General features: G+C 39.4%; 1 protein-coding gene across 1 annotated transcript; it reads right to left on the minus strand.

The window, feature by feature from the left end:
* Positions 1–5333: 5333 nt before the first annotated feature.
* On the minus strand, positions 5334–10577 carry LOC127848397 (uncharacterized). Its single transcript, XM_052380851.1, has 2 exons — positions 10298–10577; positions 5334–5873 (listed from the first exon to the last, which is right to left on the minus strand). The coding sequence occupies exons 1-2, from the start codon at positions 10382–10384 to the stop codon at positions 5412–5414; spliced, it is 549 nt and encodes a 182-aa protein (XP_052236811.1). The 5' UTR covers positions 10385–10577; the 3' UTR covers positions 5334–5411.
* Positions 10578–13905: the final 3328 nt, after the last annotated feature.

Genomic DNA, 13905 nt, shown 5'->3' on the forward strand with positions numbered 1-13905 from the left:
AATAACGAATTTCTGCCCAACAAAGATAATACTGACTCTAACACTCACTTCCATTCCTATCTAAATAAACTCACGACAGCGCTAGACAATTCTATTCCTATAGCCAACAAAAAACCTAAAAAAATTAAACGCTCAGTACCTTGGTGGAACGAGGAATGTGAAACCGCTATTAAATACCGAGAAAAATGCAGGAAAAAATGCATCAGAATCAGAACGGGCCCCAAATATGAAAAACTTAAAGAAGCCCGCGCTAAGGTAAAACAAGTAATTAAAAAAGCAAAACTAGATAGCTAGAACGAGTTCTGTAACAATCTCTCGTATAAAACCACTAGCAAAGAACTTTGGTCTCAAGTACACCGTATGCAAGGCAGACCGCCTCCTATAACTCCGATATTCCGCATCAATAATGAAATACTTGTAACAAACGCAGATAAAGCTACGGCCTTAGTACGCCACTACCAAACGGTAAGCAGTGACAAAGGCTACTCGCGAGCCTTCATAGCGCGAAAACTTAAAACTAAAAACGAATTTCCAGAATGGCTCGAATCTCATACACAGACCAAAACTCACAAATACAATTCGCCTTTTAGCTTATTCGAACTAGAAACAGCCTTACTGACTTGTAAAAACGGCGCGCCAGGTGATGATAATATACATTACAAAATACTGAAGCAACTCCCTCTCTCTGCAAAACAAGAGCTCCTTGCCTTATACAATAAATCATGGGCCGAAGGCACCCTCCCGGATGAATGGCATGAGGCAACATTTATACCGATCCTCAAACCTAACAAACCCAAAGAATCTCCAGCCTCATACCGGCCGATCTCGTTAACATCAACGTTTGCAAAACTAATGCAAAAAATGATTAAACCTCGATTATGCGCTTATCTCGAAAAACACAACCTAATTTCGAAAAATCAATCAGGGTGTAGAGCCCACCACTCGTGCGAAGATCATATAGTGCGCCTCGAAGCCGACATCAGAAGAGCTCAAAATCTAGGCCAATCGGTAGCAGCTGTTTTCTTAGATCTCACTGCCGCGTTCGATAAATTATGGAATGAACATGCGATATATATGTTACATACATTAGGTATAGAGGGCACCATGCTCAAATGGCTCGCAGCCTTCCTCACAACGCGGAAAATAAAAGTAAGACTACATGACGCGACCTCCGAAACGGTCGACACAACAAACGGCTGCCCCCAGGGAAGTGTCCTCTCCCCCATATTATTTTCCGTTACAATGAATTCGCTAGAACGTACGATTCATAAACATAATGCACAAAATAAAACAGGCCTAATTGATCTTTCCCTGTTTGTAGATGACAGTGCCATATGGACTACCTCATGGTCGCCTAAACTAGCAATTGATAAAATTCAAAACGCACTGACTGCTATAGAAACTTGGAGTGCATCATACGGCTTTCAAATTAATCCCTCTAAAACTCAAGCAATTGTTTTTTCTAACCGCGCATCCAAAGCAACTTCTAAAAAAATCTCAGAACTTCCGCAATTAAGACTATGTGGCGCTCCGCTCCCGTACCTCGACAAAATTACTTTCCTAGGAATGACATTTGATAAATACCTAACATGGGAAGAACACATCCTCAAATTAACAGTGCGCTGCCAGAAAGATCTTAATTTTCTCAAATGCATTCAAAAAAATAACTGGGGCACAGACAAGAAAGCACTGATGAGTATTTACAAAGCCACTATCTGGGCAAAGATAAATTACGGAAGCATAGCATATAACTCAGCCAGCGATACACTACTAAAAAAACTACAAGTTATCCAAAACACGGCACTCAAAATAATCACGGGCACACGTAAAACCACAAGCACCGCTCTTATCCATCTCGAGTGTGGAATGCTTGACCTGGACCATCAAAGGCAAATAAATCAAATGAAGTATTACACGCGCACTAATCCTATGGAAAACAACCTACCGATCAACTCAAAGGTCACCGAAGACCCGGCCTACCGTAAACCTAAAAGTCGCATTGGAGTCCCGTACGCGCAAAATGTCCGAGCGCTTAATTTATACTATAAAACAAGAGTTCCGCGGTCGGAGATGACCGCATTGAAGCCGGATTTTTTATTTAAATGACAGGAAAGTACCTTTCGTGTTTTTGTCAATGCAATACTTAAATTACTGAAATATTGTTCAAAGGTCAAAATGAAATGTAAGTACTTTTCAAGGCATGAGCAAAGTTTGAGATTCTAGGTCCAAGCATACCAAAGTTACAACAATTTTAACATTTTAACATTTAAGTTCACAGTGACCTTGACCTTCAAATGAATGACATTGAAATGAATGACCTTGAAATGACCAGTGGTCATCTAAGTGTGCTTGCAAACCTTTACGTCAAGTTTGAGATTCTAGGTCCAAGCATACCAAAGTTATAACAATTTTAACATTTTAACATTGAAGGTCACAGTGACCTTGACCTTCAAATGAATGACATTGAAATGACCAGTGGTCATCTTCTAGTACTGGCCAATCTTTATTTCAAGTTTGAAGACTCTAGGTACAAGCATACCAAAGTTATAACATGAAATAAGAACTTTAACATTTTTACATTCAAGGTCACAGTGACCTTGACCTTCAAATGAATGACCTTGAAATGTCCAGTGGTTACTTACTAGTTCTGGCCAACCTTCATGTCAAGTTTCAAGACTCTAGGTCCAAGCATACCAAAGTTATAACAACTTTAACATTTTTACATTCAAGGTCACAGTGACCTTGACCTTCAAATGAATGACCTTGAAATGTCCAGTGGTTACTTACTAGTTCTGGCCAACCTTCATGTCAAGTTTCAAGACTCTAGGTCCAAGCATACCAAAGTTATAACAACTTTAACATTTTTATATTGAAGGTCACAGTGACCTTCACCTTCAAATGAATGACCTTGAAATGACCAGTGGTCATCTGTTAATCCTGGCCAACCTTCATGTCAAGTTTGAAGACTCTAGGTCCAAGCATACCAAAGTTATACCATGAAATAAGAACTTTAACATTTTTACATTCAAGGTCACAGTGACCTTGACCTTCAAATGAATGACCTTGAAATGACCAGTGGTTACTAACTAGTTATGGCCAACCTTCATGTCAAGTTTCAAGACTCTAGGTCCAAGCATACCAAAGTTATAAGAACTTTAACATTTTTTATATTGAAGGTCACAGTGACCTTGACCTTCAAATGAATGACCTTGAAATGACCAGTGGTCATCTGTTAATCCTGGCCAACCTTCATGTCAAGTTTGAAGACTCTAGGTCCAAGCATACCAAAGTTATACCATGAAATAAGAACTTTAACATTTTCGAGCACGCCGCCACCCCGCCCGCCCACCCGCCCGCCCGCCCGCCCGACAACATCAATCTATAAGCCGAGATTTTTTCGAAAAAAATCCGGCTAATTAACGAAATTGAACTCCAACCACCTACCTACTACAGCCTTAGTGAAATAGTAAAACCCGACATCGACTTCCATCTATCAACACTGATTAAAAAATCCGAAATCGACTCCAATAGCGCAACCATAGCCTTAAATTACATAAATAATACATACGGCGGGTACACACAGATTTTCACAGACGGTAGTAAAAACGAGGATTTAAAATTAGCCGGCGCTGCGTACATAGTATACAACCCTCAAAATGTCATTATCCACCACAACAGATTAAAACTTAAAAAAGAACTTTCCATATTTGCCTGCGAGCTAGCAATAATTAATGACGCAGTAAGGTGGCTTAACACGCTTAACACGCACGAACAGACTAACTACGCGATTCTAACCGACTCTCTTAGCGCATTGCAAGCACTACACGCAGGATCCTCGAAAACGCGACCAGATTTGATATACGCAGCTCTAAAAGGCATCACAAAACTGACTAATAAAAACATATCTCTTAAACTTATATGGATACCTAGCCATGTAGGCATCCCGGGCAATGAATACGCAGATAAACTTGCCAAGCTAGGATCCCAAGACGGCCTACTCTCTGAGCTAAAACCCAGCGCACGCGAAATTATAGCCATTATAAACCAAAAAGCGTACAATGAACAGGACTATAAATGGTCAAAATACTGCACTGAGCATGATTTACCACTTATCACTAACCCCAGCCATAAGATCCATATCTATAGCCCCATTAAGCAAGAAGATAGGGCATATACGCGTATGCGATTAGGGGTGACTAGGTTACACGGTGATAGCTACGAAACTGTTCTGTGCCCCAAATGCAGTGTCCCAGACACCTTCGAACATTTATTCTTCATATGCCCTCAACATACGGCCCAAAGACTAGAACTAAGTGCAGGTATAATAGCAGCATATAACAATATCTCTGTTATAATTGATCGCAGCCTACTGTTAATGCCCCCGAACAAGATCGGATCCGTTATAAGACAACATGTTTTTAAATTTTTGCGGGATACGGGATATCTCAATAAAATATAAATACAATAAGTACATCGCATATTAGACAAACAGTTAAAATACTCCGATAAGCGAGCTTCCACTGCGTATGCCTTATTAAAATAAAATATAAATATTACATGTTAAATACACAAGATACAGTGTTTCCTTAGCAATCTAAATATCATAAATATTACAACATAAATACACTAGATAAATTGTTTCTCTAACAACCTAATTATTTAAACCGTAGACCCCGAGTGGGACGCCGCGTTGGTGCGGGAGACGCCGCAGGGATGTTATTGTTATAATAGTATATATATATGTATTGATTTATCCCAAGATATTATACAGGAATCATATAACAGTAACAATATCTCTTCGTCCCCATACCAATAGTAACTTAAGGTTTAATTCCCATATATAGTGCAAAACAAACATAAATATGCACGAAAAGGACTATTTTTACGAACTTTGAGTATTTCTATTATCTCCCCTGCAAAAGCAAGATATAAGGAAAATCGCATTAAACGAACACTCGAAATCTCAAAACATTATTACCACAAACCCTGCCAGGTTATGTAGTATAAGCAACCCCCGACAATAGAAAGTATATAAGAAACCCTTAATGATACGAACAATTAGTTAGTCTTACTAAATGTACCTCGAGACGAAAACCAGGGTAAAATTAACGGCACCTCTTAGACTAAACACGGGAGCACGCATGGCGATAAAACACAAAAACACCAATCACACAGATTCATCTGATATCCTGACAAGACAGATCATCACAGCTAATTCATAGACTAACATTAAATAATAGACCTAACTTAGGCAACATGAAAATATGATACTTAGGGTCTCAAGGACGGCACATAAGTAAAACAGACCCAGTCACATAACACAAATAAACACAATTATTTCAATCCTTTATTTAACCTTAAATCCTTTATTTTAACATTAAACATTGCACACACACTCATATACAAGATAATTAATCCTTGGAAGGTAAAATCCTCATCAGCTTCAATCTCAGACTGTTCAAGTACTCCTCCAGCCCCGCAGCACTCAAATGCACCCCGTCTCTCGTCCAATGAACATCCCTCTCACAAACATACATCATCGATGATACTGGGAAATACCTCATAACGTACTTAGCAACCGCATTTCCTATTCTGGAAAACTGATCTGGCGTTAAGGCGGGGTCTCTAAACACCCAACGACCACATATGGCAGCCACCACTACGGTGGCGACACCTCTGGCTTTCACCATCCGGCACAATCCGAGGATGGCCAAACCTATGTCCCGGGGCTGACAGCTAGCGGTGATGTCATTTCCCCCGAGGCTGAGGATTATAACATCGGGACCCCACTGCAACATGTCCTCCATGAGATCCATATTCGGTTCCATCACCCGCATTCCCCCCTGGCCAAAATAACGATAACGCCCAGGCACCTATTGAACAAAAGAAAATAACATAAATTAAAACAACAACAATAGACTACATAGAACATAAAGAATATTAGGAGGGAGCAGTATCAGAACCTAAAAATAGTAAACTTATAACCACAGCATTATAACCTGGCTGCTTAACCACAAGGGTCAGTATTATACTCCAAGGACAATCAAACCAGTAACACTCACTATGATAATAAAACTAAAACAACTCATCATCTATACATACATCTGGTATCCCTCCACAGCCGGACATCCGGGCCACATAACTATCCCCGTAAAATGCTATTCTTGTGTTCGAAGTAGTCATATTGGTTATTAAAACTGAATTGAAAAATGACTCCCGCTTAACGTATTTATACCATGAAAAGTGCAGAATATGAGACAAATAGAGATAATTAAAATTTAACTACCTCTACACCTGAAACGCCGACTAATAAAGCGCGATAAACAGCCTTTAAGCACTTAGCACATTAAAAAAGGTGAACATTCCACACCTAACTCATAACAGTCAACCGCCGCCTTTAACCGCGAAACCATTACCCGTAATTACACACCGCCAGAAACATCAATCAGCCTACATTGAAAATAACCCGCTAAGCGAGCTCCCACTGCGTATGCCTTAATAAAATAAAATATGAATATTACAATATAATAACACTAGATAAATTATGTCCTTAACAACCTAAATATTGATCCGTAGACCGCTGTGACTGCTGGGGGCGCGGGTCCGGAGTGGGACGCCGTGGTGACGCGGGAGACGCCGCGGGGCGGGGAGGGTTACAATAGTAAATATATATATATATATATATATACAGTGCCCCAGATAATTATTTCGGTAATAGGGTTTTCACCCACTGATTTTGAAAAATAGGGTGATTTCATTCTTGGAATAGGGTGAAATGAGTTATAAGATGCATACAGTAAAACCATTGCTGCTTTACTTCTGTTGAAGCTGCACACAATTGTATTGATTCAATAAAACTGTAAACTAATATAATTAACTTTAATAAACTGATGTTTCATAACATCTTTAATCCTTGAAACTGTCAATAATATAAACTTTAAACTTAAAAAAAATCGATAACACGAATGATTCGGCACTTATTGACTCTTGCTTTCTTGGTTCGATAAAGTTAGCGATCGACACATATTTTGGCGCAACAATTGCGGACGTCTTTCTCTTAGACATTTTTATTACGCATCGTATTAGAAACTGAAAGTACAGACACTTTACAAATATTTGCACAATGAACGACGGATTAAGTCAGATTGAAAACGCATGTATGTCGTCGTAAATAATTTTGTCAGCCGCTTTATTTAACTATGAAATCTAGTCCGCAGAGCGTTTGAATAGCTTTGACTGTTTTATTGCCCCGTCATCCAGGCGCTTGCTGAATAAAAGCGTCGCCGCGTAACGAAAATAATCGCAAAAAATACCGAAAATGAGCAAAGTTTTTTCGATCAAAGCTATTGTATCGTACGCATCAAATAAGACGAATGTGCGTAAAAGGCAAATCGGGTGCATTTTCAATACGCATGATATTGTATTTCTTTGCGTTTTTAAACATTTTAATAGGGTGAAAGACGCAGATACGCAGCTTATCTGGGGCACTGTATATATATCGATTTATCCCTAGATTTCATACAAACAGCATATATCCGTAATAATATCTCTTTGACCTTATACTAATAGTATCTTAAGGTTTAATTCCCATATATATTGCAAACCAAAGATAAACATGTACGGAAAGGACTATTTTTACGATTTATGCGCAATTCAATTATCTCCCTTGCAAAATCAAGATAAAAGGAAAATCGCATTAAAATAAAAAATTAAGGGTAACACTAGATGCATACCTGCACTTAATCTATAAAATAAAGCGATACAGTAGGGCATACTAACTATCCAGAGTCTTCTTGCATAAACTATCTTCCTTAGGTTATCCGAAATAGCAAAAATATGCGTATAAACAAATCGCGTAACTTACAAAAAGTGCGAATATAGCGCGTTCCGGTGCCGGATTAAAAACACATTTAGGTAACTACATATTACATATCATCTACCTTTCTACCTGACCCCGTCCGTGGACTATAGCCATAAAGGAACCCTCTGTGCGGGCACGGACGACGGTCACTTCCGTATGTCACTGGGGCTGCTCGCCCGGGCCCGCATAGAGTAAACCTACGGTATTATCACGGCCTGAGCATAACGCGGATATGACAACCGACCTATAGTTATTCGTCGCAGGGCATAGCCAACGGATCACACCTGTGTGTCAGTGGGGCCCCCTGGTCTGTGCCCTGTGACGACGCCACGGATGGGCTAGGGCTGACAAGCTACACATTATAACCCGGTAAAACATCAACAACACTCTCTTACTAAAACGACGGAAGGGTTTACGATACCGAATATAACTGTCAACCAAATCATGAAATGTCTCGGCCGCCTGTCTCGTTAACAACCGCGAAAGTACAACATAAACGCAATTAAACCCTAAGGGCACGCTATCAGAATCAATGACGGATAGGTACGCTTAATAAAAATAAAAACGAACATCTGTAATCACTATGTAACGATATGGACAAACCTAAAATCCCCCCCTCCCTTGTAAACCAAAACATCGGGCTAACAGTATCCGGGTTCCGCGAGACCCTCCCCCTTGTGCTGGACCTCGTTATTTAAATTATTTTTTGCCACTGCACCCAGCATGCAGCAGCTGACGACGACGGTAGTGGGGTAAGCACGCAGACACTACACTTCCGCACAGAGACGGAAGCCGCATCAAGTGCGTACTCAGGTAACTCAATAGAGAAACCTTCAGTACAACCCCTTTAGTTGTAGATATCACAACCATTTTATATATGCATTATATTTAAAACAAAAATAAAAATGTTGGATGGAGCGTGTCGGCTGGGGTGGTGAGGCGCCCCCTATTCGCACTGCGGCTCTGTCGACACGACCCACCCAAGATTACCAAAAAAAGAAAAGTGATGATAATTAGTATATTTGTTTCTCAGTGTATAGATATAATAACTCACTGCAGCCCATTTATTTACTAACCATTGAAATAGCCACAATAACACATAGAACTGCTGCCTCTGATATCATACATAACCCGAAACAGTAAAGCGCTCACTCTCCATATACCAAACTACCATAACCACAGCCCATCTCTTCTATCATAAAATAAATGATCTATAAAAAACAAAGTCTGGCCCTCACAACACCACAGTGCCACAGGCAATCACCTCAGAAAGAAGAAAGAAAATCTCGAAATTGTCAAAAATCCACAAAACAAAATAGTCATCTTGGTCCAATCACACACTCAGTCCCTCTCTTCTATCATCTAGTACATGATCTGTCAATAATCTAGTCTGACCCTCACATCAACATACAACCAATACCCAAAATAGCAACAGAGAGTGCCCAAGCTACTATAAAATATGACACAGGGCAGCAGATCTTTTATGTACTAATACTAACACTATACACTAGTATGTCCTCAGCGAGAGACGCTACATGCCGTCCCTCTTGAAAGATACTGAAAAGAATGACTGTTTGCAGTTCATTGGTACACTAACCTTTATATGTTCCTATGTAGCCGGCTCGAGCCCTTAGCTCGACATGCCCTAGACCAGACCACAATACTAAACCTGGCATATTACACAAACACATAGGATTGCTGTCTTTGCTTGTATAACCAGAAACACTAACGTGTGCGCTCTCCCTAATACCAAATACACTCAAACTCAGCCCCTCTCTTCTTTCATCAAATAAATGACCTATCAAAACTAGTCTGGCCCTTACAACACCACAGTCTCACAAGACACTTAACACATCAATAAGAAAGAATTTACAAAAAGATTGTCTGCCCCCAACGAACTAGTCATCTCGGCCCAATCAAACAAACATAGTCCCCTTCTTCTATCATCGTATACATGATCTTTCAAAAACTAGCCTACCCTACGCAATAACATCCATACTACATACCAAATAACAACAGAGAGAGCCCACGTTACCGCAAGCTATGGCACAAAACAGCAGAACTACACATGTATATAAACACCAATACTAACACTATGAACTAATATGTCCTCCGCGAGGGACGTTAAACGGGGGTGCAGTGTATCGGTGCTATACACCGGGCACTTAAAAGAACCAGGGGCGCCTCTGGAATCGGGGCGTTTCCTGTATCCTGCTCGAACCCCCACTAACACCTCTCATGGGGCGGAGAGCACAACAACCACACTTGGGTAAATGAAAGCTAGAGCACAGGACATAATCTATAATACCATGAGTTTTACAAATTAACATCAAACATAAATAAATCATATGATATATCAAAGGAGTTTTTAGATCATTTATTTACTTTACCTTTCCAATTATAAAAGCAAATACAACATAACAGCAAAATTAACACATCCCAGCTTGATACACGGTCTGGATGTTTGGCAGGCGGGTGGGAAGGAACGATGGTGACTCTGGATAGGGCTTTGGATGGCTCCATGGTTGGTTCTCGACTGATGTGTTGTCGCGCGCAGCAAGTGGGTGGATGAGGGTGCTTGTCTCGGGGGCCTTCAGCGGTTGGGTGCTCGGGCCGGGGCAGTATGCGGGCGCGAGGGGGGGCTCGGGCTCGCTCGGCGTGGGTGCGCTTGTGCGGGGCGGCGGGTTCTGCGATCTGGGAACTGCAACAATATACAACCCTTCACGACTGACCTACGACCGTAAATTACTGACAGACACCTCCTCTTCCGCTCCAGACAAATGCACAACAATCACATACCACACACTATACACAACCATACACATCACCACCAAGGAACCCGGAACGCACGGGCGTGGCGCTCTCATACGCGCCACCCGTAATGAGTGGGGGTGTGAGAGCGATACGTGTGTGTGTTCCGGGTCCTATGTACCGGGTGGTGTTGGGTTGTGGATCGCGTTGAGTGTCTTGTACATTAGTAATGTGCGGGACACTCGGCGGGATCCGCTCCTCATCACCACCTTTAGGTAGCTAGCACATTAAGGTCTCATTGGCCAACGTGCAACAAACTCTTTTAAAAATTAAAGTATTTGGCGAATACCCGGGAAAACGGGGTAAATTTGACCTACTTTGACTCTAAAATTAATCTTTTTCTCCTGAGAGGTCACAGGGGCAGGTCGGGCTACCGTAACCTCGTGAAGAGGCCAGTAGGACCTGTAAATAAACTCTGAAACACACACACACACGCTCTGAATGCCTGACAGATTGTTATCTGTTTATTGTTAGTGGTGTGAAATAAGGGTGTTTTTAGGTATTGTCTTGTTATTTTGTTGACAGTTTATGTAACACAGGTCATGTTTGGCATTTTATTATTTTATTGCAAATTAAGAAAATGGATATGATGGTATCATATGCAAATATCAAAATCTTGCATAACTTATGTACAAAAATAAATAGATTATTTCCAAAATAATGTTTCCAATACCATAATTATTTAAATATGCAGATTTAACAAGTAAATACTGTTTAAAAAAAATATAAACAATCATATGAGATTGTTTTAAAAAAAATAAAAAATTAAGACATAAAACAATCATAAGATATTGTTTATAATAAAAACAAACATAAAGAAAAAATTCAAAGTGAAACACAAACTCTTTCATTTTCATGTATAAAACTAAGCTTGACCATTGTTAAAGTTTTTGTCAGTGATACTTGTTGTCCATCTGTGAACCTGTGATAATCTGAAAGAGCCATTTTCATCCAATATTCCCTAAAAATTATGGGGAGCACACAAATGTACAATAGGGACAATGGCAAACAAGCTGTAAAAAAAGCCCCTTTACAATTGACTTGTTTTATTTATGGCTATAAACATTAAACAAAGACCCAGTTGAAGAATTATTGTTTCATTGATGAGTTATATTAATAAACAAAAGACCAACTTGTTGAAAAGTGTGTTAAAGTGAGTCTTTAAGCCTCCCCGGGTGTACATTGTCCAGGGTAATCATGGAACTTAGGCTGGAAATCCATGGTATAACATGGAATTCCATGGAAATCCCTGGAATTTGAAACAGTTTCCAGGGTTTTCCAGGGTTTTGTTCTAGAAATGTCCATGAAACGTGGACTTTTTTTCCAAGCATTTTCCAGCCTTGGATGGAAAAGCATGGAAAAGGAATGGAAAACGCTGGATTTAGGCTGGATAACCATGGAAAATATTTCCAGATAGCATGGAAAGTGGAACATAGAATTTTTTAAGCATGGAAAAGACTCTAACATTTTCAGCTGACCCTGGAAAAAACTTAGACTTTATAAGAGGAGAAAATAACTTATAAAAATGCAACACATTTTATTCAAAGTAAATCAGAGTTCAACAATTTACACAACATATGAATAAAACATAAAACAATGTGCATAGTTTGGGCAGAAATAATAGTAGTTATAGTAGAAATAGTAGTGGTAGAAGTAGTAATGCTGAGGCTGGCAGTAGAATATGTTGTAGGAGTAGAAGTAAAAGTGGTTGTTGTATAAGTTGTATAAGCAGTTAAACTACTGATAATTATACTATTGGTGCAAATTTAAGTGACAGTAGCAGTAGTAGCAGTTATTATTGTGTTGTTGTTTTAGCATTTACAGGAATAGTAGCAGTAACGGTAGCAATAGTAGTATAAATAATAATAACAATACTAGTAGCAGCAGTAGTAGTAGTAGTTAAGGAAGTAGCATTAGCAGCAGCAGCAGTAGTAGTAGTAGAAGTAGTAGTAGTAGAAGTAGTAGTAGTAGAAGTAGCAGCAGCATCAGTAGTAGCAGTAGCAGCATCAGTAGCAGTAGTAGTAGCAATAGTAGTTGAAGTACTAGTAGTAGCAGTAGTAGTAGTAGTAGTAGTAGTAGTAGTAGTAGTAGTAGTAGTAGTAGTAGTAGTAGTAGTAGTAGTAGTGGTAGTAGTAGTAGTAGTAGTAGTAACAGCAGCAGCAGCAGCAGTAGTAGTAGTAGTAGTCGCTGCAGCAGGAGTTGTAGTAGTAGTAGCAGCAGCAGTAGCAGTAGTAGTAGTAGCAGCAGCAGCAGCAGCAGGAGTAGTAGCAGCCACAGCAGTAGCAGCAGCAGTAGTAGTAGTAGTAGTTGAAGCAGTAGTAGTAGTTGAAGCAGTAGTAGTAGTAGTAGCAGTAGTAGCAGCAGTAGTAGTAGTAGTAATAGTAGTAGTAGTAGAAGTAGTAGTAGTAGTAGTATAAGTAGAAGTAGCAGTAGTAGTAGTAGTAGTAGTAGTAGTAGTAGTAGTAGTAGTAGTAGTAGTAGTTGTTGTTGTTGTTGTTGTTGTTGCTGTTGTAATAGTAGTAGTAGTTTTGCAGAAGTAGTAGTAGTAGTAGTAGTACTAGTAGTAGAAGTAATAGTAGTAACTTTCAAAGCAATGTCTACAAGTTTAAATTCTTTAACCCTGTTCAAGGTGTATACACACTCAATATTAAACTACAGTCCAGGTTTGCAATTAACAAACTATCTGATAAACCTGTGTGTGAGTCAGATATGTCTGCTGCTAATCTATTGGTTATAAAATATCACAGCCTTTTCTGATTGGCTGAGTTCAAATACAGAAAGTTTACCTGTTAGATTGAAATTCTGGCGGAATGCAGGTTAAACTTGTTGTTAAAATGAAGTTAATGTAATGTTCACAAACAGTAGAGTTAATGAGTTTTTCCATAAACAAGAATTTCTTAAAATTATAATGTATGGATATCATTTGGAAAGTGACATGAAATGTTGTTAAAAAGTGATGCATACAATTGTTTCAGAAGTCTGTCTAGGAATAGAACAACAACTGAAGGTTTGTGCTTTTCATTATTTCTAAATATTCCTTTAAATTTATTCTTCTTATGTCATCATTGTAGACCTTTTTTATGTGACATTTTAGGTAAAAGTATGGCAAATATAGAAGTTTAAAAGCAGCTGTCACACACATTTTCACTAAGTGCAGTTTGCAGCTTGATAAAGGAAGTCCTATGTGGAGATATTAATAAGCTTGAATGTAGTATCGGAAGTTTATAATGCAT

This window comes from Dreissena polymorpha, chromosome 10, assembly GCF_020536995.1.
Source record: "Dreissena polymorpha isolate Duluth1 chromosome 10, UMN_Dpol_1.0, whole genome shotgun sequence".
Taxonomy (NCBI): domain Eukaryota; kingdom Metazoa; phylum Mollusca; class Bivalvia; order Myida; family Dreissenidae; genus Dreissena; species Dreissena polymorpha.